Source organism: Microcebus murinus, chromosome 22 (genome assembly GCF_040939455.1).
Source record: "Microcebus murinus isolate Inina chromosome 22, M.murinus_Inina_mat1.0, whole genome shotgun sequence".
NCBI lineage: Eukaryota > Metazoa > Chordata > Mammalia > Primates > Cheirogaleidae > Microcebus > Microcebus murinus.
In genome coordinates, this window is record NC_134125.1 from 8,944,786 (window position 1) to 8,971,786 (window position 27,001).

Here is a 27,001-nt window from a genome sequence, read left to right on the forward strand (position 1 = left end):
TTCCGCCAGCCGGGTGTTCCCAAACATTTAATAATATTTTTGTCATTCTCGGACAAGGTCTCACCCCAAACCCTAATATATAAAATTGCCCACTTCCCAGGCCCGTGGCAATCAAACCTTGTGTTCACCCACATCAGCTTTAGAACCCGTTCAAAACCCTGATTCCTGTCCCCACATGCCTTCGGATCTGAGCCAGCATCTGGGCGGGGCCCAGGAATCTGCATTTCTAGCAGTAACCCGAGTGGGTGGGCTTGGGCCCATAGAGTCTGAGAAACCCTCCCTGGCTCCCGAATGGCCTCGATAGAATCCAACTTGAAAACCACACGTCTGACTCACTCCCACCTCATTTCATACAGGGTAAACTGAGGCTCACAGAAGGCAAGGTCTTCCAGGTTCAAAGGATCTGAGCCTGGCACACGGGGCTCCTAGCCTCAGTTCTTCTCCTAGTACCTGATTCTGGAAGCCTGTGGTAGGGGCCCCCCAGTGAACAGCAGGGTACAGAAGGATCAGTGAGGTTACAGGGATTAGCAGACATGAGAACAGGAAAGGCTGAGCCCATTTTGTGCCTGTCTGGGGCAACGAGGCCACATGGGCATTAGGAGTTCAGGTACAGCTGTATCCAGCAGCTCAGGGCCAGGCTAGCCTCACTGGAGTATGTAGAAGCTAGTCCAGGGAGGCAGAGTCCCCAGGCTCAGCACATAAGTCAGGTTCCTTATCCTGTCCACTCCAGTCTGACTCAGAGCGTGAATCTCAAGGCAAGGCTGGCCCCTGCCCGAGGGAATTCAGTGCCCTGAATTCTGGACGCGGGGCGCGCACGACTATGCATGTCTCAGGAGCCTTCAAGGCATCAAAGAGGTACAGGACAGCCACGAGGAGACTACGGGGCCAGGGCAGGCTGAGGAGGGCCCCACGGCTCCTTGCTCCTCCTTCCAGGCGGCTCCGCACTGGTCAGGGCCTACGGTGGCCTGGGGCCGCCCTCCCTTGCTCCTGCAGCTGGAAGTCTTCGTGGGCCTGGTCCAGGTCTGCCAGCACCTCCAGCAGGCGGGCAGCCGCTGCCCTCTGCCGGGCCAGGACGTCAGGACAGGCTCCTGGGAGGGACACCAGCGGGCCGCAGGCTCAACCAGCGCAGGGCAGGCTGCAGATTCCCCAGGTGGCTTGATAACCCTAAAATCTCCCAGAGCCCCACGCACAGCCCAGTGGTGGACGGGAAACAGGAGGGCGGGCGGGAGGACACGGGTGTGCTTGGCAAGCGGTGGCAAGTGCCCGCTGGGGAAAAGAAAAGGGACTTCCTTAACCCCTTACCTTCCGGGGCACTGGAGCCCCTCCCCGTGTCAGCCTCCAGAGTCATGGCCGCGCTGGCATCCCCCAGGGCTTGCATCCTGGAAGGTAGAGCGAGAAAGACAAGGCTGGTTCCTGACTCCCAGTCCTGCCCCTACCCCAGAATCTCCGCTGCTTGCAGGAGACATTGCAGCTTCCGGTGAATCATCATCATCATCATCACAGCAAACATTTCTAGAGCGTCAGACACTATTCTAAGCCCTTTGTGTGTTTTCACTCATTTAACTATAATGACAAATTTATATGAGGTAGGTGTTACTATTCGCTCCATTATACAGATGGTCGCTGAGACACAGGTAAAGTTACTTGCCTAAGGTCACACAGCATAACAACGACCATTACCGTTTACTGATTACAAAGTGGTCTACCTGTGGGGATCGAGGGACGACCCCATGAGGTAGGGAGTGTTATCAGCCCCATTTTCCAGATGAGGAAACCGAGGTACAGAGAAGTTAAGCAACTTGCTCAAGATTGCACAGCCATTAAGTGGCCAGGCCAGGACTGGAACCCAGGCAGGTCAGCTCAGAACCCACTGTATAATGGGTTGGGACAAATCTGTCACTGAGGCCAGCTGGGGGAAGGGACATATCCAAGGTCATATAGCAAGCTCAGGAGGCCAGGGTTTTGTGTGGACTGTGTCTCTGGAGTGCCAGGCTGTACATCCCAAGGTCAGGGTCTGCATGGGGCCCACCCAACGGAGTACTTGATAGACGCCCGGTCTCAGCCCGGGCCTGGATGGCCCAGCGGGTCACAGGGTGAAGTGGGTGGCTGGGGGCACCCACCTGAGCTGGTCGCGCCCCAGAAGCAGCTGCCTGTACACCATCTGGGCCTCGGCGTCCGGGTCTAGCGGGTCACTCCAGTCCCCCAGGGTGACGGCCGAGTGTGTTCGGCTGCAGCCGGCAGCTGAAGGCACACAGCGTCATCGGTAACCCCGCCCCCGGGCCTGGCAGTCCCCAAGCCCGACCCCTTCTACCTCTAAAATCTCTCCTCAAACCCACTACTCCCTTCCAGTCCAACTTCCCTGCTAACTCCTACTCTACCCGGGTTGCATTTAAACAGCGCCTCCTCCAGGAAGCCCTCCTGGATCCCCCATCCTGAGGCTGGCTGGGTCAGAGGCATTCTCTGGGATCTCGACTGCCTCCCCTGGCCCTCACACACTGTATTGTCACTGTCTGGTCATGCGCTCGTCTTGCGTGGCGGCGAGCACACACACGCCGGACGCCGGCACGGAGTGGGCACTTAAAACACAGCTGTCACATTGGACGAGCGCTGCGAGCCCCGCGCTGTTCTAAGTGCTTCGTGTGCGTCCACTCGCCGAGCCCTCACGACTGCGTTTCGCAGTCCCGATGGAGGCATTGCGAGGTCGCCTAACTTGCCCAGGGTTGCTCAGCCAGCCCGGGCAGAGACGGGACACCCGCTGATTGACAGGCGCGGGGGCGGGGCCTGCCGTCCGCCCCGCCCCCTCACCCGAGCGCTCGGCCTGGAGACAGCAGGTCCAGCGGGCGCTGCGGAAGGCACCGGGGTGGCAGGAGGCCAGTCTGTCGGGGTTGGGGGCGCTGGCCTTGCGCAGGGCCGACAGCCATTGGCTGAGCTCGTTCACATTCTGCAGGGGCGGGACGGGATCAGGCGGCCAGGCAGGAAGCGACAGGTGCCGCCCTGCGCCCCGCGTCCCGGCGCCCAGCGTCCCGGCGCCCCGCGTCCCGGCGCCCCGCGCCCCTCCGCCCCGCGTCCCGGCGCCTCACCTTGCACTGGAGGTAGGTGGTGTGCGGCGGCCCCGCGCCGTCCTGCGTCACCACCTGCATCACGTGGGGCAGCTGGAAGGCGCCCTCGTCCACGCGCTCCACGGCGCGGATGTGCGACACCGGGAAGCAGGTGCGCGCCTGGGGAAAGGGTGTCGCTGCAGCGCGTGCGGGGCCAGGGACAGCTTCCCCCGGGCGTGCGCGTCACCCGGCGCCCCGGGGCGGGGACGTTCCTCACGCATCTGTGCTCTGTGGTCCCGCCCTGTCACTCTGTGAGTGACTTAACTCCGCTGGGCCTCAGTTTCCTTCTTAATCATCATCGTCATCATAACAGCGACCACTTACACGGTGCTTGGGGCGTGGTTCTAAGCACGTGTATCCACTTATGTCATCAACAGGACGTGTGAGTGACACACCCGATTGTACCCGAGTCTAAGCGGCACTGGCCTAGGTCTGGGCGGGAACGCCGGACGCTGGCTAAGCACGTCCCCGCCCTGCGTGTGTCCAGGCCACAGCCTGTGCACGCTCTGAAGGGTGTGTGATGGATGGCGAGTACGGGTAGGTGTGTCCCTGTCCCTGCCCCGGCCGCATCGGCCGGAAGCTGTGTGCAAAGCCTGTCCTGGGAGTTTGCAGGTGTGACGTTGCTACAGCGGCGCCTTGCGGCCTTGCCCACTCGAGCCTCAGTTTCCCCCTAGCTGCAAAGGGGTGGCTCCATGAGGGAGGCCACCACCGCACAGCCCCCCAGCGTGGGCTGGAGCCCCACCTGCCACTCGGGACCCTTGGCGTAGGAGAGCGTCTCCCCGCTGAGCCAGAAGTAGCGCTTCTTGAAGGCGAAGCGCGGGGCCAGGCTGGCAGGCTCCTCCTTGCGCTTGAGCAGGTAGCCTTCGCGGAGCGTCGCCGAGGGCGGCACCAGGGCCCTGGCTGGGGCGCCCGCCTCTGGGAAAGGGAGGAGACAGGTGGGGGACCCTGAGCCCTTCCGGCCCGGCTCGACCCGTCCTGCCAGCCAGCCCAGGGCCTCTGCGGATGCTCCCCTGGAGGCAGGGGAAGGACACGGTGACTTCGGATCCCCTCCCTCAATAGGGAATGGTCCCACTGAGGCAGGGAGGAGCAGAGCGGCACCACCACCTGCAGTTTCTCGGGTTGGAGAGGGATGTTCAACATTCTGACAGGTTGCTCCTCTGCCACTTGGACCCAGCTATGTCATGACCTGGGCCCTACATGGTGACAGGGACTTGACCCCAACTCCTCTGCTTAAAATCGTCCCGTGGCTCCGTTTCCCTCCAAGCCAAAGCCAAAATTCTCCCCACAGACCACGAAGCCCCACACAGTCTGGCCCACCTCCTGTTTGCCCCATTCGCCCTTCTTCACTGGCCTCCTCGCTGTCTCTCCCTGCTCCTACCTCAGGGCCTTTGCACATGCTCCTCCCTGCCTGGAACTCTTCCCGGGATCCACCTGGCTCTCTCTCTGTCCCACTCCAGGTCTTTAGTCTAGTGTCACCAAAGTTAGGCCATTCCTGGGCACCCTATCGAAAAGTTCAACCTGCCGCCCCTGCCCCGTCTTCCCTACCCTCCTTTCTTTGTTCCCCTTCGCATTCAGGCTCCCTAACGCATCGCATCGTTTGCTCGCTCGTCTTGCTAACAGCCTGTGGGCCCCCCTGGATAAAACCCCGATGAGACCAGGTTTCCTTCTGTCCTGTTCACCGCCGTGTCCCCAGACAGCGTCGCCTAGAACAGTGCCTATTACAGATGCTTGTCCATTGCACGCGAACCGTGCCGTGACCCGACCCCCATCCCCACCTGGGCTGGGATGCCGGGAGGACCCAGCACAGCAGGGGACCCAGCACAGCTGTTAGTTGATTGACTAGCTGACCCACAGCAGGAAATGTTCGTTGATTGACTAGCCGACCCACAGGTCTACATTCTCGGTGCTGAGAAGCTGGTGGGGGTGAGGGAGAGGCCTGGAGTGCCCCCGTGGGGTGACAAGGCCGGTGTGGCAGGGCCACAGGAACTCACCCTCATCCCCATCCACGTCCACCAGCCGGTCCAGGAAGTCCCGCACGCGGGAGATGCTCTGCAGCAGGAAGGGGTGCAGGGGGGCCATCCACAGCTCCTTGCCCTGGCCCAGCTGCTGGCCCAGGTTTCCGATGCTCTGCACAGCCTGGAGCAAAGGAGCAAGGGATGCCAAGGCCAAGGCTGCTGCAGAGGGGAGGGCCTTCTATGGACTCAGAACACAAGCCCAGAGTCCTGGCTCCTAAATCAGTGCTCAATGAAAGGAGAAGACTCATACCAGCGCCTGCCTTGGGGAATATCTGTGCCTCCCGCCCCCTTTTGGAATCCGCACCCCAAGTTCCCTTATTCTGTCCCCTCCCCAGCCCAGACTTCTCCCCCATCCAGGACTGCCCAATCCTATCATGCATACTCAGAGCCCAGCAGAACCTCGAGTTGCTGCTGCTTTGTAAAGGCTGGTCTAATTCATACTGAGGTGTAAATGACTGCCGGCCTGCTTTCCACTTTCCTCCTGGAAGGGTTGGGTTTTCATTTCAAAGAGGAAATTGGAGAGCATAACGGGTGCCTTGGCACTCAGAGTGGTGGCGTTTCAGACGTGGGTTTCTCCCGTGTCATTTGGATCTTCTGCGGGTCTGGCCTCCCAGCTCTGTCCCACCACGATTGTTTTCCCGGCTAAGACCACCCAGGAGGAGGCCCACAGCTGGCGGCACCTTGGCAAGCAGCAGCAGGGAGCGGCTGGTCTGAGGGTCCGCATGGTGGTCCCGGAGGTCAAACAGCTTCGGGGTGAGGATGGCAGGTGCGAAGAATCGCAAGAAGAGAAAGCCGCTTATTGCCAGGTACTTCACGTCCTGCCGGGAGGGGGCGCAGGTGAGAGGGGCCCCGAGAAACTCACTTCCCAGCTGGGGAAACTGAGGCTGGAAGGGCTAGAAATTGATGGTGCGAGGAGAAGTGGGATGGGCGATGGGTCAGGAGGCCACACTGGCCTGCCAAGGAGGTTCCTCCTCTCTGGGCCTCAGTTTTCCCACCTGGAAAATGGAGTGACAATCCAATCCTGCAAAATGAGACTTTGCCGAATGACCTCAGAGTCCGCTTGGTGCCAAGCTCTGTGGTAAGGGCACAGCCCTGTGACAGGCGTGCCAGCATCTCTCCTGCTTTACAGAGGAGGAAGAGAAGCTCAGAGACATCAAGTGACTTGTCCAAGATCACACAGCTGGTGGGTAGAGGAGACCCCGATCTGTGATTTACCGTTGTAACAGCCACCTCTCTGCCCATTCGTTTATTTAACACTCGCCCTAGGAGGGATTACATACCCATTTTACAGAGGAGACAACTGAGGCCCAGAGAGGGAAGCTCACTTGCCCATGACCACACAGCTGTAAGTGGCAGAGCCGGGATTTGAACTCTGTTCTTCACCATTCTCTCCTGCCATTCAACCAGCTACCAGGGAGCAGTCACTGGGTGTCAGCAACTAAGCCTGAACTGTCACTTTTAATCCCTGTGGGGTAGGAACTATTATTCCCATTTTCCAGATGAGGAAACTGAGGCACAGCAGTGAACCCACTTCCGCAGGCTCCAGAGTCCGTGCTGTGTGCGACCCCCTCCCCCAGCCTGTGCTCTCTACAAACTGTAGAGTGCGGTGCCCCAGTGTGAGTGCGGGGCCGGCCCACCTACAGGTGAGGCTGGCTGCCCCGGCTGCCGCAGGTGCGACTCGGGGACCGGGCGCGACTCGGGGACCGGGCGCACCTCCATCCTGAGCGCGGCTTGCTCTCCCCAAACCAACTCCCCACCCGCCTGTCACACTTGCCCGGCTATATTTAGCCGAGATGCGCTCCTGTGTGTATCTGGAGGCTGGATTCACACCTGGAACGATGCCCTCCCTGGGCGTGTGCCGCTTCCTGGCGAGTGGCCCCGCGGGGGCTGGGACCTGGAGCTGCCCGGGGGAGGGTCTCGCCCTCCATCTGGAGCCCGAACTGCCCGAGGGCCACCACGCCCCACCCGCTGTGCAGCAGGGTGCTTTCGAAGGCACAGGTGGCAGAGAGCAGGGGGGGGGCTTCCCGCCGTGCCTGAGCCGCCCACCCTGCGGCGGAGAAAGTCCCCCTTCCTGCCCACTTGGGGGCTGAGGGCTGGGGACACTTGGGCGTCGGGACACTGGCTTCCCCTAAGGACTGTGCTGTCTGGGGAGCCAGCCTCCCCCTTTCCCTCCCGCCTCCCTGCCACAGCTGCGTCCCGCTTAACACCTCTGCCGGCAGCCCAGGTGACAGCCCAGCCAAGGTGGGTGGAAACTGAGTCACATCCCGGTTTGGAGGCCCAGAGCTCACTCACTCCGCAGCCGGGGAGAAGGGGGTGGAGGGAGAGACCCCAGCTGGGAGTCTGGAGGCCTGGGTTTGAGTCCCCACCCTTGGCCAAGGTGTTTTAGCTCTCCGGGCCTCAGTTTCCCCATCGGTAAACAGGAAGCGGAGAGAGATCTGGCCTGTGTCAAAAGCTCTTCACCCAGGCTCGAGGAATTGGGCCGTTACGTCTCCGACATTGAGCAAGCCTTAGACCTTTCTACAAAGGGAACCCCGGTGTGCGTTTCTGTGCACCAGCACTGCGTAAGCGCTAGCTCGCCCGATGCCATCTGTCAGGGGGACGGTGGCCGCCACCGCCGCAGATGTGTGGAGCATTAAACAGAGAGTCTCAAACTGGCAGCCCGCAGGCCAGTCCAGCCACAGAGATATAATGATCGGCCAGGCTGTTTTTGTTGGGGTTTTTTTAGGTGAATTTTATTTTATTCTTTTTAGAGACAGGGTCTCGCTCTGTCACCCAGGCTGGAGTGCAGTGGCACGATCATAGCTCACTGCAGCCTCCAACTCCTGGGCTCAAGTGATCCTCCAGTCTTAGCCTCCCAAGTAGCTGGGACTACAGGTACGCACCACCACACCCGGCTAATTTTTAAATTTTTTTTGTAGAGGGGGGATCTCACAATGTTGCCCAGGCTGGTCTCAAATTCCTGGCCTCAAGCAATCCTCCCGCCTTGGCCCGCCAAAGTGCTGGGATTATAGGCGTGAGCCCAGCCAGTGTCAATATTTATTTGTTCGTTTATTTGTTTATTTATAGACAGAGTCTCACTCTGTTGCCTGGGCTAGAGTGAGTGCCGTGGCGTCAGCCTAGCTCACAGCAACCTCAAACTCCGGGGCTCAAGCGATCCTCCTGCCTCAGCCTCCCGAGTAGCTGGGACTACAGGCATGCGCCACCATGCCCGGCTAAGTTTTTCTATATATATTAGTTGCCCAATTAATTTTTTTCTATTTATAGTAGAGACGGTGTTTCGCTCTTGCTCAGGCTGGTTTTGAACCCCTGACCTCCAACAATCTGCCCGCCTCGACTTCCCAGAGTGCTAGGATTACAGGCGTGAGCCCCCGCGCCCGGCGGAGTGTCAACATTTTAAAAGTGAGAGACCTCACATAAAATTCAGAATCTTGCCTTTAAATAAACACTGAAGACCGGGCAATACGGGGCCCCCATTCCTACATGGCAACGATCCCCCAGAGTGGCCCCTTTAGACGGGATGTGGGAGCCCCAATCTGCCATCCCCTAGCGCCCCGCAGCTTGCCTACTTTGCTCATGGGCCACACCTGCCTCACACTCCCAGCACCTGAGTTTGCAACTTTCGTATCCATGCTGGGAAAAGCAATTGCACGAGCCGCAATTTATTTTTAGACTCTATTTTGGGTGTTTCCTACTGAGTCCCTACTGTGTACCAGGATCCGAGCTCCTCTCCCTCCCTCTCTCTCATAGCTGGAATTTAGGAAGTGCTTACTTGGCGCCAGACTCTACAGTTTGGTTGTTATGAGCACAGCCTCGGGAGCCAGCCTGCCTGGGCGAGTGCCAATCCCAACCGGACCCCTTTCTGGCTGTGAGACTTAACCTCTCCGGGCCTCAGTTTCCTCCTCTGTAAAATGGGAATGATACTAGTGTCCAGGTCACAGGAGGGACGTGAAGCTTAGACAAGGTAATAATAAACACGTAAATCACTTAAAACAAGGTCTAGCCCATGCTCAGACAACATATAGTGGTAGCTGCTATTGTTATTATTATTATTATTTTCATCGTTGCCACCCTGTGTCCCAGACCCCGGCAGGCACTGTCCCCACTTCTGCCGGGGACAGAGTGCTTTGATAGGGGCAGCCTGGGTTCCAGTCCCACCTCTTTCCTGGCTCTCCACGTGACCCGGGCAAGCTCTGGCCCCCCAGCCCCGCCGCCCCGCACCCCTGCCGTGGGGCCCGGCCCACCTGGCGCTCGGCCTGGGGGAAGCGCTCCTGCACGCGCCGGCGCAGCTGCCTGAAGGCGAGGCGCATGGCCAGCGGGCAGCGCCCCACGGAGCCCACGATGGCGTCCACGATGGCCCCCAGGTAGCCCGTCAGCAGCCCCAGGCTGGTCTCCCGCAGCTGCTCCTCTGAGGGCGCGCCCTTGAAGGAGATCCTCCTGCAGGGCCACAGAGCAGCTCCGGTGTCCCCAAGACCCCCGCTGAGCTCAGGGGACCCACCTGCCCCACTCGGCTCTGCCACTCCCACCCGGCCCCTCGCTGCCCCTGGAACGCCCAAGTCGTCCCGGCTCACAGCCTTGGCACTCGCCGGGCCCTGTGCCCGGGACACTTTCGCCCCACATGCAGCTTAAATGTCACCACCTCAAAGTGTCATCCTGTCACTCGTATCACAGGCGCCGGTCAGTGCCAGGCACACCTCAGGGCCTCTGCAGGTCCTGCCCAGGTCCCCAGATGCCCCGTCCCCTGGGGGACCCACTCAGTCTCCCCATCCTGGCCAAGGGGCCAGGAAAAGCCCTCGGCCTGGAGTGTCACTGACGGGCTCTGCCCGTCCGCTCAGGGCCTGGGATCAAAGCCCTGCTTCGCAACTTCCCCGCTGCGTGACCTTAGGCAGGTGACCTCCCCTCTCTGAGGCTCAGTCTCCTCATCTGTAAAAGGGGGTCCTGATGGCTGCCTCGGGGTGGCCGAGGGTGTGGGCAGCACAAGGAAAGACCCTCTCCTGTCCCCACCATGGTCCCCAGTGGACTGCCCAGCAACCAGCTCCAGTGGCCCCGCGGGAACCAGCCTGCCCCGGCTGGAGAAGGTTCTGGAAAGAAAGTAGGAGACGCCCACAAAGGCATGGAATGACTTCCTCCTGGTCTCACAAACGGTCCTGTGAGGCGCTCACCACGTGCTGGGCTTTGCACGTGTAACTCAGTGCCATGAGCCCAAGTTTCAGGTGACACAAGTGAGGCACGGATGTTAAGGCAAGGTGTCCACCAGGAGGAGGGGTAGAGCTGGGATTCGAACCCGGGGAGCTCAGCTTGAGAGTCCTGCCTCTAATTGCTATTCTTCACAGCTGGAGCGGCCCGTGGGCTCACGTGTGAGGCTTTGAGCTTAACCACGGCGTCCTGCGCAGGCGCTTGCAGGCGGGGCGGCAGGCAGCACGGGCGGCCCGCGAGGACCCAGGCGGCCAGGGGCTGCCGAGGGCCGGGGCCCACCTTGGGCTTTGCTCACCTGGCGCGGCCCAGGTCCATCTTGCACGGGTCCAGCTCCATGTACTTCTTCTCCTCGAAGACGCGGCTGATCACCGGCTTCAGGACCTCGTGCAGGTAGGGCATGCCCACGAGCTGGGGGCGGGGGGCACCACAGGAGGCAGGGCTGAGGGCGAGCCGGGGCACGCCCGTGAGCTGGGCGCAGGGGGCCCATGCGGGGGAGGCTCAGAGAGAGGCCAGGGCCGGGTGGGGGGCGCTGCCCCGGTGCAGTTCAGGGCAAGGCCAGGCACGAGCCACCAGCACTGCAGCTCAGCCACTCGGTGCCACCTGGACCCAGCCAAGCACGGGGGCCAGGGGAGCGCGGGGAAGGAGGCTGCGCCCGGCCCCCCAGGCCCCCAACTCACCTTCATAAACTGCTCCATCGACTTGGAAGCCAGGGAGTTAGACCGGAAGAGGGTGTTGTGGTCGGCTGGGAGGACAGAGGGAAGGCTTTGCTGGGATTTGGGGGTGCTCACCCCAGCTCACCCCACTCAATCAAGGTGCGGGTCATGATTTTTCCAGCCTCAAGAATCAGGGAGACCCAAAACATCAGCCCTGCTCACAGTACAGAGGCCCAGAGTGGTTAAGTGAACTGCCTGAGGTCACACAGCTCACGAGTAACAAAACCAGAGCTTGAACCCGGGACTGTGTTCCCAGCTGCCTGGGGGTGCACAGCACAGGGACCCCTACAGACGGGAGCCCCTGCCCTCTGCCTGACACCTCCCACTCCCCTCCCAGGGACCCTCCTGCAGTGCCACCCTCGGGGAGCGATGTCAGGGGGTCATGCGCACGACTCACTGGTCCGAGCCACCTCGCGCCGGGTGAGATAGTCCAGGAAGGGCCCGGTGAGGCCCCGGCCAAGGAAGAGCTTCACCAGCTTGGTGGCGAGGTCCTGGCGGCAGTCCCCCGAGGTCAGCTCCTCCAGCACAGCCAGGGGGCTAGCAGTGTCCTCCTGGGCAGGGACAGGCGGCTGCAGAGGCGACCTGGGAGCCCGGGACCCCAAAGCCGAAGAGCCCAGAAGGGGTTCCCAAGGCAGGGGAGACCAGAACCCAGCCCCCCACCCCTGCACCCTTCCCCCTACCCCCACCCCCTCGCAGAATCCCTGCCCGATGCACCCACCTCCGCCGGCCCCAGCACAGCACCCATGAGCAGCTCCAGGAGGGGCTGGTAGTACTGGGAGGGCAGGACGCGGTCTTCGATCAGGCGCACCTTCAGCCGCAGGGCACCCAGGTTCCCCCTGCCCGGGAGGGGACCCCAGGTAAAGGAGCATAAATAAGTACTTATGGGCGGGCGTGGATATCCAAGAGAGGCAGGTGGGAACACAAGTAATGAACATGGATGTTTGCAAAGGAAGACAGGCGTGAACAGGTGTGGCCAGGTGTGAACAGGTGTGGCCAGGTGTGAATAGGAATGCACAAGCACAGACAGTGCAGAGGCGGCCAGAGCGGAACGGTGTGGCCAGCGTAAACACTGTGTGCAGGACTAGTAGGCAAGTGTGGACAGCGTGAACAGGTGTGAACAGGCGTGGCCAGTATAAACAGGTGTAAACCTACATTGACAGGCATAAATAGGGAAGGAAAAGGGGGGCCAGTGGAAACAAGAGTGTACAAGAATGGGCAGTGTGAGCCGGGCGCGGTGGCTCACACCTGTAATCCCAGCACTCTGGGAGGCCGAGGCAGGAGGATCGCTTGAGCTCAGGGGTTTGAGACCAGCCTGAGCAAGAGCGAGTCTGTCTCTATTAAAAATAGAAAAATTAGCCCGGCATTGTGGCAGGGGCCTGTAGTCCCAGCTACTCGGGAGGCTGAGGCAGGGGGATCGCTTGAGCCCAGGAGTTTGAGATTGCTGTGAGCTAGGCTGATGCCACTGCTCTCTACCCAGGTGGCAGAGCGACACTCTGTCTCGAAAATAAAGGAATGGGCGGTGTGGATAGGTACAGACAGGTGTGGATAGGTACAGACAGGTGTGGATGGGTACAGACAGGTGTGGATGGGTACAGACGGTGTGGATAGGTACAGTAGGTGTGGATAGGTACAGTAGGTGTGGAGAGGTACAGACAAGTGTGGAGAGGTACAGACAGGTGTGGATGGGTACAGACGGTGTGGATGGGTACAGTAGGTGTGGATGGGTACAGTAGGTGTGGATAGGTACAGTAGGTGTGGATGGGTACAGACAGGTGTGGATGGGTACAGACAGGTGTGGATAGGTACAGACAGGTGTGGATAGGTACAGACAGGTGTGGAAGGACCCGAAGCGCTGGACACACATCGCCCAGTGCGGACTGACATGTGCGCGTGCGCAGGGGCTGGGCGAAAGGGGACTGAGTTGGGCGCGCGTGGGCACACGCTGAGAGACGCCACGCGCGTTGGCTGAATGCATGAAGTGGCGCGGTCGTGTGGGCGGGCGGGGCACCCGCGAGGCCCCGCCCCCACGCCGGCCCCGCCCCCACGCCGGCCCCGCCCCCGCATTTACCCAGAATCCTCCTCGGCGCCGGGAAAGGGCAGCAGGCGGAACCAGCCGTCGGGCGGCCGGTGGCGCAGCGTCCTCGGGGAGAACTCCACCTGCGGGCGGACGCGGAGCGCTGGGCGCGGCCCTGGGAGGCTCGGACCGCCCATGGGGAGGGGCGCCGGGGTGCGGGGCCACCCCCCTGCCCTCCCCGCCCGGTGTCAGCTCCTGCCAGGGCACCCAGGGCCTCCAGGGAGCGCCTCGTGTACAGCTGGGGAAACTGAGGCTCAGAGAGGTGGCGCGCTTGCCCAAGGTCACACAGCGGCTGGAGACAGCGCGCCGGGACTGAGTGCGCTTCCTGTTCATGGCTGAGTAGTACTCCCGTGTCGACGACCACAGCTGGTTTATCCGTCGCAGGCGCGGGGCGGCCCCTCCCGGGCTCCGAGGGCCCCCGCCACGGTCGCTGGCGCCGGTGTCCGCGTGCGCGCCGGGAGCGGGACTCGGTCACGCGGCGGCTGCAGCCTCGGTCGGGCCTTTGCCAAGCGGCCGCACCGCCGCGGCGCCTCGCCTAGCCTCCGTCTCGTGCACTCTCCTCCTGCCTCCTTTGAAGAATGCTCTCAGCCACTCGCAACCGCCATGAGAGGCAGGAGCGATCACGCCCATTTTACAGATGGGAAACCAAGAGAAAGACCCCGTGCCCGGAGCCTCCAGGAGTAGGAGTCACAGGCTTGGGTTCTAGAGTCGGACCTGGACGCACATCCCGGCTCTGCTCTTTCTTAGTCGTAGGACCTGAGAAAGCCGCTTGACCTCTCCGAGTGTCAGTTTTCCCGTCTGTAGAATGGGGATGACGACAGTGCCAGCCTCGCAGGGTGGCCATGAGGGCTAAGTGCGTGAGGCGCTGCCGGAGGGACACTTAGCAAGGGCCGACACACACTCATCTGGCATGCCGTCACCCCAGAGCGAGAATCTGGGTCCATCTTACGATCTAGGGCAGGCTCCCATACCTTTGAGAGCCTCAGTTTCCTCCCCTGTACAATGGGGCAATGGCATCCCATCACCCAGGCCTGGCCAGGGGACCTGATGCAGCCTTCACCTCTGCCCTTCTGAGCCCCAGGAGGCTCAGCCCATCCTGTCTTCCTTCTCCTTTGGAGGCACTGGGGAGCCACGGACGGTGTTACAGGGAGTGAGGCTCACCATGCCCAGGAAGTCGTTCTTGCCCACCATGTCCCAGTCCCAGAGCTCCACCCGCAGTGGGGACGGGGCACCGGGCACCTCCCGCAGCTCCAGCACCTCGTCCCAGTGTGGGAACCGCGTCTTCTTGATGGTCTGGGGCAGGGGAGTGGTCCGTGAGCGGAGAGCCACCGCGGGCGGGCGCCCCTCCTTCCCGGCCCCTTGCCCGCCGCTCACCGAGGTCTCCAGGCTCTGGCTGCCCCAAAACACGCGTGCAAACGGGTCAGACGTGCCGGAGATGTCTCGCGGGGCCAGGTCCCTGGGGACAGGTGGGGAAAGGAGTGAGGGAACACGGGACCTCAAGGACCGAGCCCCAAGCTGGCCTCACTTGGAAAGGGGATTCAGGGAAGGGCATTCAGATGCTACGGTCTCCAAGACAACGAAATGTTCCACCATAGGGGCCCGGCAAGGGGCACCCCTCAGCACGCCTGTCCCCTCACACTGCCCTAGGAGTAGGCACGCGTATGCCCCCATTTTCCAGATGAGGAAACTGAGGCACAGAAAGATCAAACCCTGCATTAAAAAGCCCCGCAAGTGAAGGTGCCGTGGGGAGGAGGAAGGGAGCCTCAGTTTCCCCAGAGGCCCTAGATCGGAGACTAAATGCAAAGCTTCAAAGCCCGGCTCTGCACTCATTGGCTGGGTGACACTAGGAAAAGTCACTTCACCTCTCTGAGCCTTAGTTTCCTCATCTGGAAAATGGGAGTAATAACAGACCAACCTCACAAGGCCAAGGGTTAAAGGTGTGTAAAGCACCTAGCACAGCACCTGGCAGGTGATGGTACTCAGTTTGTATATTCATTCAACAAGCACCCATGCCCACTCCCTGTCTAGGACCCAAGAGAAGGCATGCGGCAGAGCCCCCTGCTTCTAGTTGCCATGACAACCCCAAAGCCTTGCCCCAGTCAGCTTCCCCATCCCTCCTCCTTGAGGGCCCCCACCCCACCCCCACCGGGGGCTGCCTGCTTCCTCCCCCTGCTCCCTCCCATCCCTGCTCAGCATCCAAAGCCGCCTTTGGTTTCCTAGGAGCCAGCCCAGTTGCTAAGCGACAGCAATCGGTCCCTCTCATGCCTGCAAGGATCCTGGCTGGGGAGGGGGCCGTGGGCACCAAGAAGACAGGGAGCCCCTGCCCCACGCTGAGTCCTTCAGCCTGGCCCCTGCCTCCTTGGTCCTCCCTAGTCCAGACTCTGGGGAGCCCCTCCCGCACCAAGGCTGGGGGCAAAAATCTGGAGGTGGCCAGAGAGGCCCAGAGAGGGCAAGCAAGGGCTTTGTGATCACACAGCAGGCTAGAAATAGGAGATCCTCCCCGATCTGGGCGAGGATTGGCCTAAAAGTAAGGGTCGGGGGAGTGAGGTGTGAAAAAAGGCAGAAAGACAGGATGGGGGAGAGAGGGGAGAGGGCGGAGGTATTTACAGAGCAAAACAGGCGAGCTGAGGAAGGGAGAAGGGATCACAGTGACAAGTCGGTACGAGGGCGGACGGGTGTCCCATGAGCTGGTGCCCTCGAGGGCCACCGGTGGGATCTTCTGCTCATCCATCTTCCTTGTGGATTTTCTTTGGGACAGAGCCCACCCCTCCCTCACTCCCAGCCCAAATGACTTGGGCGGGGCAATCCCTCCCTCCACTCCAGGAAGGGGCTGTGGCTCAGGCCTAGCCAATCCGTCAGTGTCACTGGTTCGGAGACAAGCATGTCCCCCAGACTGAGCCAACAAGAATTAATCCTGGACAGTGGCTGGAAACGGTGAGAAATAGCTCTTTTTCAGTGGGAGTGGCTACGTTGACAGCATGCCAGCTGGGGGCTGCCAGGTCCCTCTTTGCCCCCCACCTGGGGAGAGGCTGCCTGAGAATGAAGCTAACATAGAGGACATCAGAGCCAAGAGATAGAGACAGATTCCTGAAGTCACCTTCTGCGCACCTGGATCCAGCCATGCCTGAAGCTACACGCCAGTCATATGCGCCAATACACTAGCTCTTCTGCCTAAGCCAGTAGGACTCGCGTGTCTGTCAGTTACAACTTGATTGCCACACCTCCACACTCGGGTGTCTGGCCAGCCTGCGTGTCTGGCCTGTGGCTGCTGGTCACAAGAGCCTGACGAGGCTTTTGCACACGGGAACGTGCAGCCCGGCGAGCTTGGGCTGCTCGTGCACTCCAGGAACCCGGCTGTGAGCCCAGAAGGGCCCAGGAGTCAGGAGGGACACCCAGGGGTTCCTGCCCCTTCTCAGACCGCCCTCTCCCCCGCGCCTACCTCGCCTGGAGCACGTGGCAGCGGAGGCAGCGACCCCGGGCGTCCTCCAGCACCTGCACCGACAGGCGGACCTCGCCCTGCACCTCCGCGTCCCGGTCCACGCGGCTCAGGTTGACCCAGCTGTCGATCCCTGGAGGGGACAGGCGCCAACACTCACCAAGCATCCACAGGTCGCTGTGCTGACTTGAAAATCCCATTGACAGGCCGGGCGCGGTGGCTCACGCCTGTCACCCTAGCACTCTGGGAGGCTGAGGCGGGAGGATCGCTCGAGGTCAGGAGTTCGAAACCAGCCTGAGCAAGAGCAAGACCCCATCTCTACTATAAATAGAAAGAAATTAATTGGCCAACTAATATATACAGAAAAAATTAGCCGGGCATGGTGGCGAATGCCTGTAGTCCCAGCTACTCGGGAGGCTGAGGCAGGAGGATCACTTGAGCCCAGGAGTCTGAGGTTGCTGTGAGTTAGGCTGACGCCACGGCACTCACTCTAGCCTGGGCAACAAAGCGAGACTCTGTCTCAAAAAAAAAAAAAAAAAATCCCATTGACATTAAACATGTGTCGAGGCACTGACTTCTGACATTGGTGCTGCAATTATCCCTATTTTCAGATGGGGAAAATGAGTCTCAGGGAAAAAGAGCTTTGCCCACGATGCCAACATACTCATCAATCCCAACATACTCCTCGTCAATCCCAACATACTCCTCGTCAATCCCAACATACTCCTCATCAATCCCAACATACTCCTCGTCAATCCCAACATACTCATCATCAATCCCAACATACTCATCATCAATCCCAACATACTCCTCGTCAATCTCAACATACTCCTCATCAATCCCAACATACTCCTCATCAATCCCAACATAGTCATCATCAATCCCAACATACTCCTCGTCAATCCCAACATACTCATCGTCAATCCCAACATACTCATCGTCAATCCCAACATACTCACCGTCAATCCCAACATACTCATCATCAATCCCAACATACTCATCATCAATCCCAACATACTCATCATCAATCCCAACATACTCATCGTCAATCCCAACATACTCCTCGTCAATCCCAACATACTCCTCGTCAATCCCAACATACTCATCGTCAATCCCAACATACTCATCGTCAATCCCAACATACTCATCGTCAATCCCAACATACTCATCGTCAATCCCAACATACTCATCGTCAATCCCAACATACTCATCGTCAATCCCAACATACTCACCGTCAATCCCAACATACTCATCGTCAATCCCAACATACTCATCGTCAATCCCAACATACTCATCGTCAATCCCAACATACTCCTCGTCAATCCCAACATACTCCTCGTCAATCCCAACATACTCCTCGTCAATCCCAACATACTCATCGTCAATCCCAACATACTCATCGTCAATCCCAACATACTCATCGTCAATCCCAACATACTCATCGTCAATCCCAACATACTCCTCGTCAATCCCAACATACTCCTCGTCAATCCCAACATACTCATCATCAATCCCAACATACTCCTCGTCAATCCCAACATACTCCTCGTCAATCCCAACATACTCATCATCAATCCCAACATACTCCTCGTCAATCCCAACATACTCATCAATCCCAACATACTCATCATCAATCCCAACATACTCATCGTCAATCCCAACATACTCATCAATCCCAACATACTCATCATCAATCCCAACATACTCATCGTCAATCCCAACATACTCATCGTCAATCCCAACATACTCATCATCAATCCCAACATACTCATCAATCCCAACATACTCCTCCCTCAAAAAGCTTGGATCTCTCTCCTCCCTCTCTCTCCTCCCTCTCTCTCCTCCCTCTCTCCTCTCCTTTGACATTTGAAGACATTGCTTCCCTCGTAGCCCTTGGGAGATGAGCTTTCAGCCTAATCATTGCTCTTCCGTAAGTGGTCTATCTTTTCTGATTTTGAGGACTGTATCTTTGATGTTCTGTAGTTTCACCACAACGCGCCTAGATAAGGAATTTTTAAATCCTGCTTAGTGAAGATTGTGAAGATTCTTCTACTTATAGGATCATGTCGTCCCTTCAGTTCTGGAAACTTCTAGGCCATGAGCATTTTTATTATTTTCTCTCCCCAATTTTTTTTTTTATTATTATTTCCTCTCCCCAGTGTTTTCCATTCTTCCGGGACTCCAGGTAAATGGATGTTGGACTTTCACAGTTATTTTCCATGTCTCTGAACTTCTCTTTTATATTTTCCTTCTCCTTTTTTCTCTGAGATGAATTCTGAATCATTTCTCTAGATCGCTCTTCCAGTTCACTGAGTCTCGCTGCAGCTACGAATGAGCTGATGTTTAACTCAGCCACTTAGTGTTTAAATTCAACGATTGTACTTATCTCTAAAAGTTTTATTTGGTTCTTCTAAAAAAAAAAATCTGCCTAGTTATTTTTTTATTTTTTTTTCTTTTGAGACAGAGTCTCACTTTGTTGCCCAGGCTAGAGTGAGTGCCATGGCGTCAGCCTCGCTCACAGCAACCTCAATGTCCTGGGCTCAAGCGATCCTCCTGCCTCAGCCTCCCGAGTAGCTGGGACTACAGGCATGTGCCACCACACCCTGCTAATTTTTTAAACGTTATTTGTAGAAACAGAGTCTCCCTATCCTGCTCAGGCTGGTCTTGAACCCCGGGCCTCATTCGATCCTCCCACCTTGGCTTCCCAAAGTGTTGGGCTTACAGGCGTGAGCCACTGTGCCCAGCCCAGCAAGGACTATCAAACACGCCAACGCGCACACTCTTCGATCCAGCAAATCCGCCTCCAGGGATTTGTCTGACGGATGGGTACAACTTGCACGTGTGTCAAGCCGCGTTTGTAGAAGGCTATTCACGGCAGCATTGTTTGAACTTGGCAAAAACTGTGCGTAACCCAGACGCCGTCGAGAGGAACCCAGCCGAATAAACAATCGTGGGGTGCCACAAAGTCCCACCAAGAGCGAGGAATGCGGAAACTCTCGCCGCTGCAGAAAGATCTCGAAAGGTGGGTGATGAATGGAAAGGCAAGATACGGAACACAAGATGCCGATTGTCACAGAATAGATGATATTCATGGAAGCCACAGATAGTACAGGATGAAGAACACAGAATCTGGAACTGGACAACCTTGATCCAAATTCTGGCCATTTTGCTTAATAACGTTGAGACCTTGGGCAAGTCATTTAACCCTCTGTGTCCCCGTTTATTGACCTATAAAGCGGGCATGAGAAGAAGACCGACCGCACAGGCTTACTGTGATAACTGAGTTGATTCGTGCAAAGCACTTAGAACGCATTCAGTACACAGTAAGCACTATCTAAGTGCTGCTGTGACTATTGTTACCTGCTTGTATACGTTTAAACTATCCCTAAAACGACATGCAGGAAAGGAATAGTGCAGTTGGGTGAGAGACAGTTTCATTGCTTATTGTAAAATCTGGATATTGAGCTAGGCAAATGAATTAACTGCTCAAAAATTAAAGACAAAAATAGGCCGGGCGCGGTGGCTCACGCCTGTAATCCTAGCACTCTGGGAGGCCGAGGCGGGAGGATCGCTCGAGGTCAGGAGTTCAAAACCAGCCTGAGCAAGAGTGAGACCCCGTCTCTACTATAAATAGGAAGAAATTAATTGGCCAACTAATACATGTAGAAAAAATTAGCCGGGCATGGTGGCGCATGCCTGTAGTCCACTCGGGAGCCACTTGGGAGGCTGAGGCAGGAGGATTGTTTGAGGCTCTGTCTCAAAAAAAAAAACAACAAAAATAATGTCCCACTGGAGGCTCTGAGCGTCCCTGTGCCGCTTGCTACCTGCCACTGTAAACGCCCACTCTGGGCACAGTGCCCTCCGCCCTCTGCCCGGCTGTGGCCGGCGCCCCTGGCCCACCTCGGGGGTCGGCTGCGATGGCCTCCCTGCTGAGCGAGATCTTGCCGATGACGTCGTCGTGCCTGCGGAGAGGCCGGGGGGAGGGTGCGAGTCAGGGACGCCCGCCCCGCCCATAGAGAAGTGGGGCGAGTGTCAAGGGCTGGGTCGGCGAGTGTCAAGGGCTGGGTGGGCGGGCACTGTTTGCTGTGGGGTGTGACCCCATGTCCCACCTCCCCTCAGGCGCCCGGCTGGGGTCCCCACACACACCCCACCGGCCCAGCCACACACCCGACGGTGTCCTCGTCCAGCACGTAGAAGGCCACGTGGTGGAAATCCAGAGGCAGGTGCACGGTGTACTCCTCCCCCCAGAAGGGGCTCAGGCTGCGCCAGACGGTCGCGGTCCTGCAAAGGCCGGCGCAGGGGGCTGGGGGCCCTCAGGCCGCACGGGTGGCAGACACCCGGGGACCCCCACACATACTCAGAGACCCCCACATAAGCACAGCCGGGCCTGGACAGGCGCTCCACACACGCACACCTGGAAGCCAGGCACGAACCCACCAGAAACGCAAGACCCTGGTTGGGTCTGGGAGACAGAGGCAAGGGAGTCAGGGAAGGCTTCCTCTGGTCAAAACACACACATGGCAAAGAGGAGAGAGACAATGAGGGGGAGTCTTGCGGAAGGCTGGAACAGCAGGTGCAAAGGCCCTGTGGCAGGGATGTGTTTGGAGAGTTCCAGGAACAGGAAGGTGCCTGGTGGGGAGGGGAGGGCCCCGCAGCGCACGGTAAGCCAGGGGCGGGGACGAGACAAGACCAGAGACAGACAGGCAGACGCAGCATCTCCGCCCCACGCCCCTGCAGACGCGCTTCCCTCACCCAACAGGGAACAAAGAATCTACTTAGCCCGGTGAAGACACGCCCAAATGTATGGCTGCAAAATTCGGTGCTTGCTCCCTTCCTCATTTCTTTCACCACATTCTCCCCCGACAGGGCGTACACACGCATGCGTGCTCGCGCACCGTGCCCCTCCCCCAGCCCCGGGACAGCGCCATCAGGGGGACCCCCAGAGCTTCCTCCCAAGCACCCTCCTGCCCCACCCCGCTTTCCGCGCTAGAGCCCCGGGCTCCCCAGCCCTGAGCTGGAAGGCTCCTGGCAGCCCAGAGGGGCAGAGGCAGCGCCCGGGCTCCCACGCGCGTCAGTCTGTGGGTCTGGGCTGGTGTCGCGGAACGTGGCCAGGGGACAGCCCCAGCGCGGGGAGGACAATGGGGGGGCAGGGTGCTGCGGCTGCCCCCCCCCACGCGGGCTCCCCGCCCCCAGCTCGCGGTCCATCTGGACCAGAGCCGGTGCCAGGAGCATCCTGCATCCCGCCGTCTCCATGGGAACCAGGGCCTCAGCCACCCGCCCACCCGCGCCCTCAGACCTGCGTGGGCTGAGAGCTGTCCCTTGGCCTGCGGGGGTGACAGCCAAGCGCAGCCCAACCCGAGCCCCCCAGCCTCACACCTCACACGTGTGCGCGCAGGCGCCCGCGTGCTCGGGCGGGCAGGCGCTGGCGCTCACGTGTGTGCGCGGGGCAGCCACGTGCACGCGCACACCCACACTGGCGCAGGCGCGTGGCGTGCACAGGTGGTCGCCGGTGTTCGCACCGCTGGGCGGGCACGCACGCACCCAGTGCCCGCGGCACCCGGCGGCGGGACCAGCCAGGCCAGCCGAGCTGCGCTGCCCGCCTGGGGAGGCCACCGTGGGAGGCTCGGGCTGGCCTCGCTGAGTCAGCCCCAGGGAGCCGCAGGGACAGCATGGGGCCGGCGGGGGAGGGCCCGCCCACTGTCCCCCGTGGGGCAAGCATTGACCTCCCCGCCCCTCAGTGTGAGTTCCTGTTCCCGGACTCCCCGTCTAGAAAGAGCCCCTCCTGCCCTGGCCCCGCGCCTGGCGTCCCCGCTCCTCACCTGGCCACCACCTCGTCGTCCACCTTCACCAGGCAGTAGGGGTCACTGCTCCCGGACCTGCAGGAGGAGGGTCGGGAGGAGCGGGGTTGAGAGGGCAGTGACGGGCGGGCCGATCCACCTTTATCGCACAGACAGGGGAAGCCCTGGCCCAGAGAGGGGAGGGCACTTGCCCAGGGTCACACAGCAAGTCCCGCTGAGAGGCAGCACTTCGGGGCCAGCGGGTGCCGTCAGGGCTGCCCAGGTTCCCGCCCAGGGCACGCGTGCCCCACCGCCTGTGTGCACGCTCAGCTTGCACCCACGGCACGCCCCCTGGGCGTGCAACCTGGGCAAGTCCCCTGCCCTCGCTGGACCTCAGTTTCCTGCTCTATAAATCGGGCATTGCCACCTCCTGGGGTGGAGGAACTAGCAGTTCGAGGCGGGTGGAGACCCGAGCTCTCCCCCTGTCCCCCTCTGGGGTAAGCACTGCCCCCAACTTTGCATTTCAGTGGCGGTTTCCCTGGGGAGGGGACTCCCCCTTCCTCAGAAGACTCTCTCCTGCAGGAACAGCCCGGGGGACCCAGACCTCAAAACTGAGCCAAGGAGAGATGTGCTGCACCCCCCCCCCAGCAGCCATGAGCCACTGGCCAACCAAAGCCACCCCCATCCTCCCTGCATAGTGGCAGTCACCAGTACGTCCCCACGCAGTCTAGCGGGACCCCTCAGTTCCTCCCCCATCCCATCGCACAGGCCTCCTCTGTCTCTCATCAAGCTCTTGCCTGCCCCAGGGCCTTTGCACGTGCTGTTCCCACTGCCTAAGACACTCTGTCCCTGATCGTGTCATGGCTTCTTCCTGTCATTCACATCTCAGTCCAAAAGTCACCTCCTCAAAGACGCCACTCCAGACTGCTGTCCTGTCCCCAACCCTTCTGAGCACCTAAAATCACCTTGCTCCCCGATTTCTCCATGTGTTCCATGTCTGTCTCCCCACCTGTCTGCAACTCCTGAACTGCGAGCTCCTTGGGGGAGAGTGCGTGTCCTCCTCCTCCCTCCGGGCCCCCACCCGGCATGCAGGTGGCCTCAGAGATGTTTCTGAGTGAGCGGGTTTGTGGGGTGCCTTCTCTGCCCCAGGGAGGAGTGGCGGCTTATGGGGCTCGCAGACACACTCTGAACCAGTGCCCCCCGCCCCGTCTAAACAGCCCCCAGCCGCCACTCCCTCCCTCTCTGCCACCTGCTCTCTGTTCGGTTTGTCACAGATGCACAAATGCCTTAGGGATTCCAGGGAAGAGGGATGGTGGCACTAAGAATCAGCTCCAACCTGAACCTTGTCTGGCTAGATGAGCCCCTCCTTGTGCCTCAGTTTCCCTCTCTGGACTCCTTCCTGTAGCCCCGTCTGGCTAGTGCTGATGCCTCCATTTCCCTATCTGCTTTCTATCCCTGAGCACTTCAGACTAAGAGATAGCCTGAGTCTCCGTGTTCCCTTCTGGGCTCCGCCTCTGAACCCGGGTCTGTGTAGTGCCCCACGCCTCAGTTTCCCCTTCTGGCTCTATCCCAACCCCCCTGGACTGGGCAACCCCAGGAGCCTCGGTCTCCCTCTCTGGGCCCAGCCTTGGACACCTGTGGCTGGGAACTCCCTGTGTGTGTCGCAGTCTCTCCCTCCGTGCTCTCCAGCCCTGAGCTTCCTTTAGGAAGGCCCCCACGCCTCAGTTTCCCCAACTGCAGAGGTGGGCTCAGATTGGCCGGGATCCCACTAGCAAAGGGCTGGGAGACACGGCCCTGCTGTGCACCGGCCTGACCCCCAGGCCCCATGGGAGCCGCGCTCGGCGCTAGTCAGCTCCAGGCTCTGACGCATGAGGGCCTTATCAGCGCTTATCAGGTAGGGGCAGTGGTGGCGGGACGGGGTGGCCCCTTCCAGCCCCCAGATCTCTCTAGGCTCTTGGCCTCTCCCACGGCCCCTGCCTCAGCTCAAGCCTGGGAACGCAGCCCCGGCGACACAGCCATCGCCTGCCCAGTCGGGTTTGTGCACGGAAGCAGCCAGGGTTCAGATCCTACCTGTGTGACCTCACCAAGTCACTTTGCCCCTCTGGTCCTCAGTTTCCCGCTAGCAAGGCGAAGAGGCCAGTGGGACCACAGGAGGAGTTAAGCACAGGACCTGGTGCGGACCAAGCCCTCAAGGACTGACGGTGGCTGCTGTTATTGATAATAGTAATGACGCTAAGTTCTCTGCGGGGGCCGCCTCCCAGACCCCTCTCAGACGCGGCAGTGGTTTGCGCAGTGTCTGCGCCCTTTCCCTTGGGACAGGGGAGCCAGAACACCCCCCCACCAGGAGCCCTCACAGGCATGGGGATCCCGGCGTGCTCTGAGAAGAGTCCCTTTGAAGAACGGTGCCAACAGCCGGGGAAACTGAGGCAGGGTGGCTCGATCCCGACCCTTGCCCTGGGGCGTGGCCCACCTCATAGCTCACCCTGGCCCAGGAACTGGGCACGGGAGGGATAGGACGAGGGACGACCCAACTCCCTTCTCAGGAGAAGCACAAGGAGCCCTGTGAGCCAGGCCCAGGGTGACGCCTGCCACCCCTCCGACCCCTCATCCAGAACTGGGGCAGGGCCAGAGCTCAGGGAGGTGGGGACCCAGTTTCTGGAAAGGGCCCTTCGGCCATGCAGCTGCCAGGCCCCACCCGGCCGGCGTTTCCCTGACAGCTGCGGAATCTCTGTTCTCGGGGCTCTGGGGACATCTCAGGAAAGAGGAGGCAGGGCCCGGGGCTGTACTGGCACAGCCAGCTCTGCTTGTGTTTCAGGTGCGTGTTTATTTGGGGTGGCTCATGAGGCTTGGGGGGTGGCAAAAGCTGCCCTGAACAGCTCCCCTGCGACACAGCTACAGCTTGGGAAGGGGCGCTTGAGAAGCCAAGGGCGGGACTGTCCTAGCGGGGCGCTCGCAGCCCGCCGGGTTGGCACATGGCTAAGCCCCAGCCTCAGCCTCCACGTCCCTGCCCCCCATGGCCACAGGGCAGACCCCAGCAGGTGCCCCACCCCCACAGCTGGATGTGTGACCCCAGGGATCCAGCCGGTGACCCGGTGCAGAGCTCCATTGCCCACATGGAAACCAAGGCCCAGGGAGAAGCAGGTTCAAGGTCACAGGGCAAATGTCCTTCCAAGGATCCCACACCTGTCTCAGGTACTGACACCCTCAGAGCCCCTTCCGGGCACCAGGCCAAGCAGGAGGGGGACACCCCCCCCATTCTGCTGATTCAGCAGCTGCTGACTCAGCCCCGGGAGCAGCACAGCCAGGGGCGTGGAGCCGGGGCAGCCCAAGGGTCCCCGTCCCGCCACCCCTGGCTGGGGAGGGGCTGCAGGGGGCGGCTCTCCGCGCAGCTCAGGGAAGGCCACGCTCGGCTGGGAGCCGCCTATCTGGGCGCTTGGGGAAGTGGGTGAACAGGACCCCAGAGGGCCACCTGGCGACACTCTGCAAACCTAAACGCCAGATGCACACAGAATGCCGGGGCCCATCTGGACCCCGGGCTCTCTGGGGCTCCTCCCCGGGGTTCCCCTCCTAGGGCCGCACCCGGCCGGAGAAGCCTCCCCTCCCACGCGCCTGGACTAAGGAAGAGTCCCCAAACCCTCCCAGCTCTGACCCTCCAGCCCCCTCTTGGCCCCGAGACCCCTTAAGTGCATCCCGGGAACAAAGAGCCCTGGCTGGGGGCGGGCAGGGCATCTGCTAAGGGTGGGCGCCCCTCCCACCAGGGCGGCCGTGAGCACGGGGCTCTGGCCCGAGGAAGGGGACCTGCCCCACGCCCTCCCGCCCCCGGGGCGCCCCAGGAGCACTCACACGTCCTTGGCGGGCAGTGCCCGGCCCTCCACCACGCGGACGCTCAGGGAGCTGCTCTTGGCCATGGCGCGCAGCCCCAAACTTTCCGGGTAGAAGGGCGCCCAGGTTCCGAGGCCGGACCGGGGACGCCTACATGTCACCAGCTTCGAGCCTGGCGCCCTTCCCTGGGGTCTTGGCGACACACCTGTCCGAGACGCGGGTAGCTGGACGGGAGGTTCCCGAAGGACGGGCAGGGATAGGCGCGAGGAGGGGGCGCCCGCCGGGCTCCACAGGTAGGAGCGGGGCCCCAGCAGGCGGACCGCGCAGGGGACACCGCGGGCTCTCGCCTCTGCGACTGGAGAGCCCGGCGGGCGGGCTGGACTGGCTGGGCGGGCAGGGGGCGGGAGGGGCGGCCCAGGGCCCTCCCCCCAATCCCGCCTCCCGCGGGGTCCCCGCCCGCCCCGGGCCCCTCGCGCGCCCTCTGCCGGCACCCCAGCTCGCGCGGCGGAGAGGGGCGCACGGGCGCACGGGCGCGGCCGCTGGCTTCTGGCGAGCTGGCACTGGGCTCGCGAGCCCGCCTGTCCCCCGCCTGTCCCCGGCCCGTCCCCATCCAACCCACTCACCCTCTCGCCCCTGCCCTGCCGACCATCTAGGCACCGCCTCCCCGTGCGCGCGCGACCTCGGGCGCGTCGCTAGAGGGAGTCGCGCGTCCCTGGGGTCCCTCCAGCAGCAAGGGAGGGGCCTGGACCATCCTTCGCGTCTCCTCTGAGTTTCCGCCGACACGCAGCCTGGAGCGCGGCGCGCGCGTCACTGCGGGGGAGGGAGCCGGCCGCAGGGGGAGGGGAAGGCTTGCGGGTCACGGCCGCTCCAGCG

At 60.6% G+C, this 27,001-nt stretch overlaps 1 protein-coding gene across 2 annotated transcripts; it reads right to left on the bottom strand.

Moving 5' to 3' along the window:
• RASAL1 (RAS protein activator like 1) lies at nt 1-26,295 on the bottom strand. Of its 2 annotated transcripts, XM_012756336.3 has the most exons (21): nt 26,150-26,295; nt 22,349-22,405; nt 20,697-20,810; nt 20,430-20,491; nt 16,533-16,662; nt 14,468-14,549; nt 14,255-14,386; nt 13,088-13,176; nt 11,738-11,855; nt 11,417-11,570; nt 10,984-11,048; nt 10,602-10,714; nt 9,355-9,547; nt 5,794-5,931; nt 5,090-5,234; nt 3,841-4,013; nt 3,081-3,218; nt 2,806-2,941; nt 2,121-2,241; nt 1,303-1,379; nt 1-1,088 (listed from the first exon to the last, which is right to left on the bottom strand). In XM_012756336.3, exons 1-21 carry the CDS (start codon nt 26,212-26,214, stop codon nt 949-951), a joined length of 2,442 nt encoding a protein of 813 aa, XP_012611790.2. In that variant the 5' UTR covers nt 26,215-26,295; the 3' UTR covers nt 1-948. The 2 variants fall into 2 exon arrangements, 1 of the variants encoding a protein (XP_012611790.2); XR_012914246.1 differs by lacking the exons at nt 1-1,088; nt 2,806-2,941.
• Between the last annotated feature and the right edge of the window lie 706 nt (nt 26,296-27,001).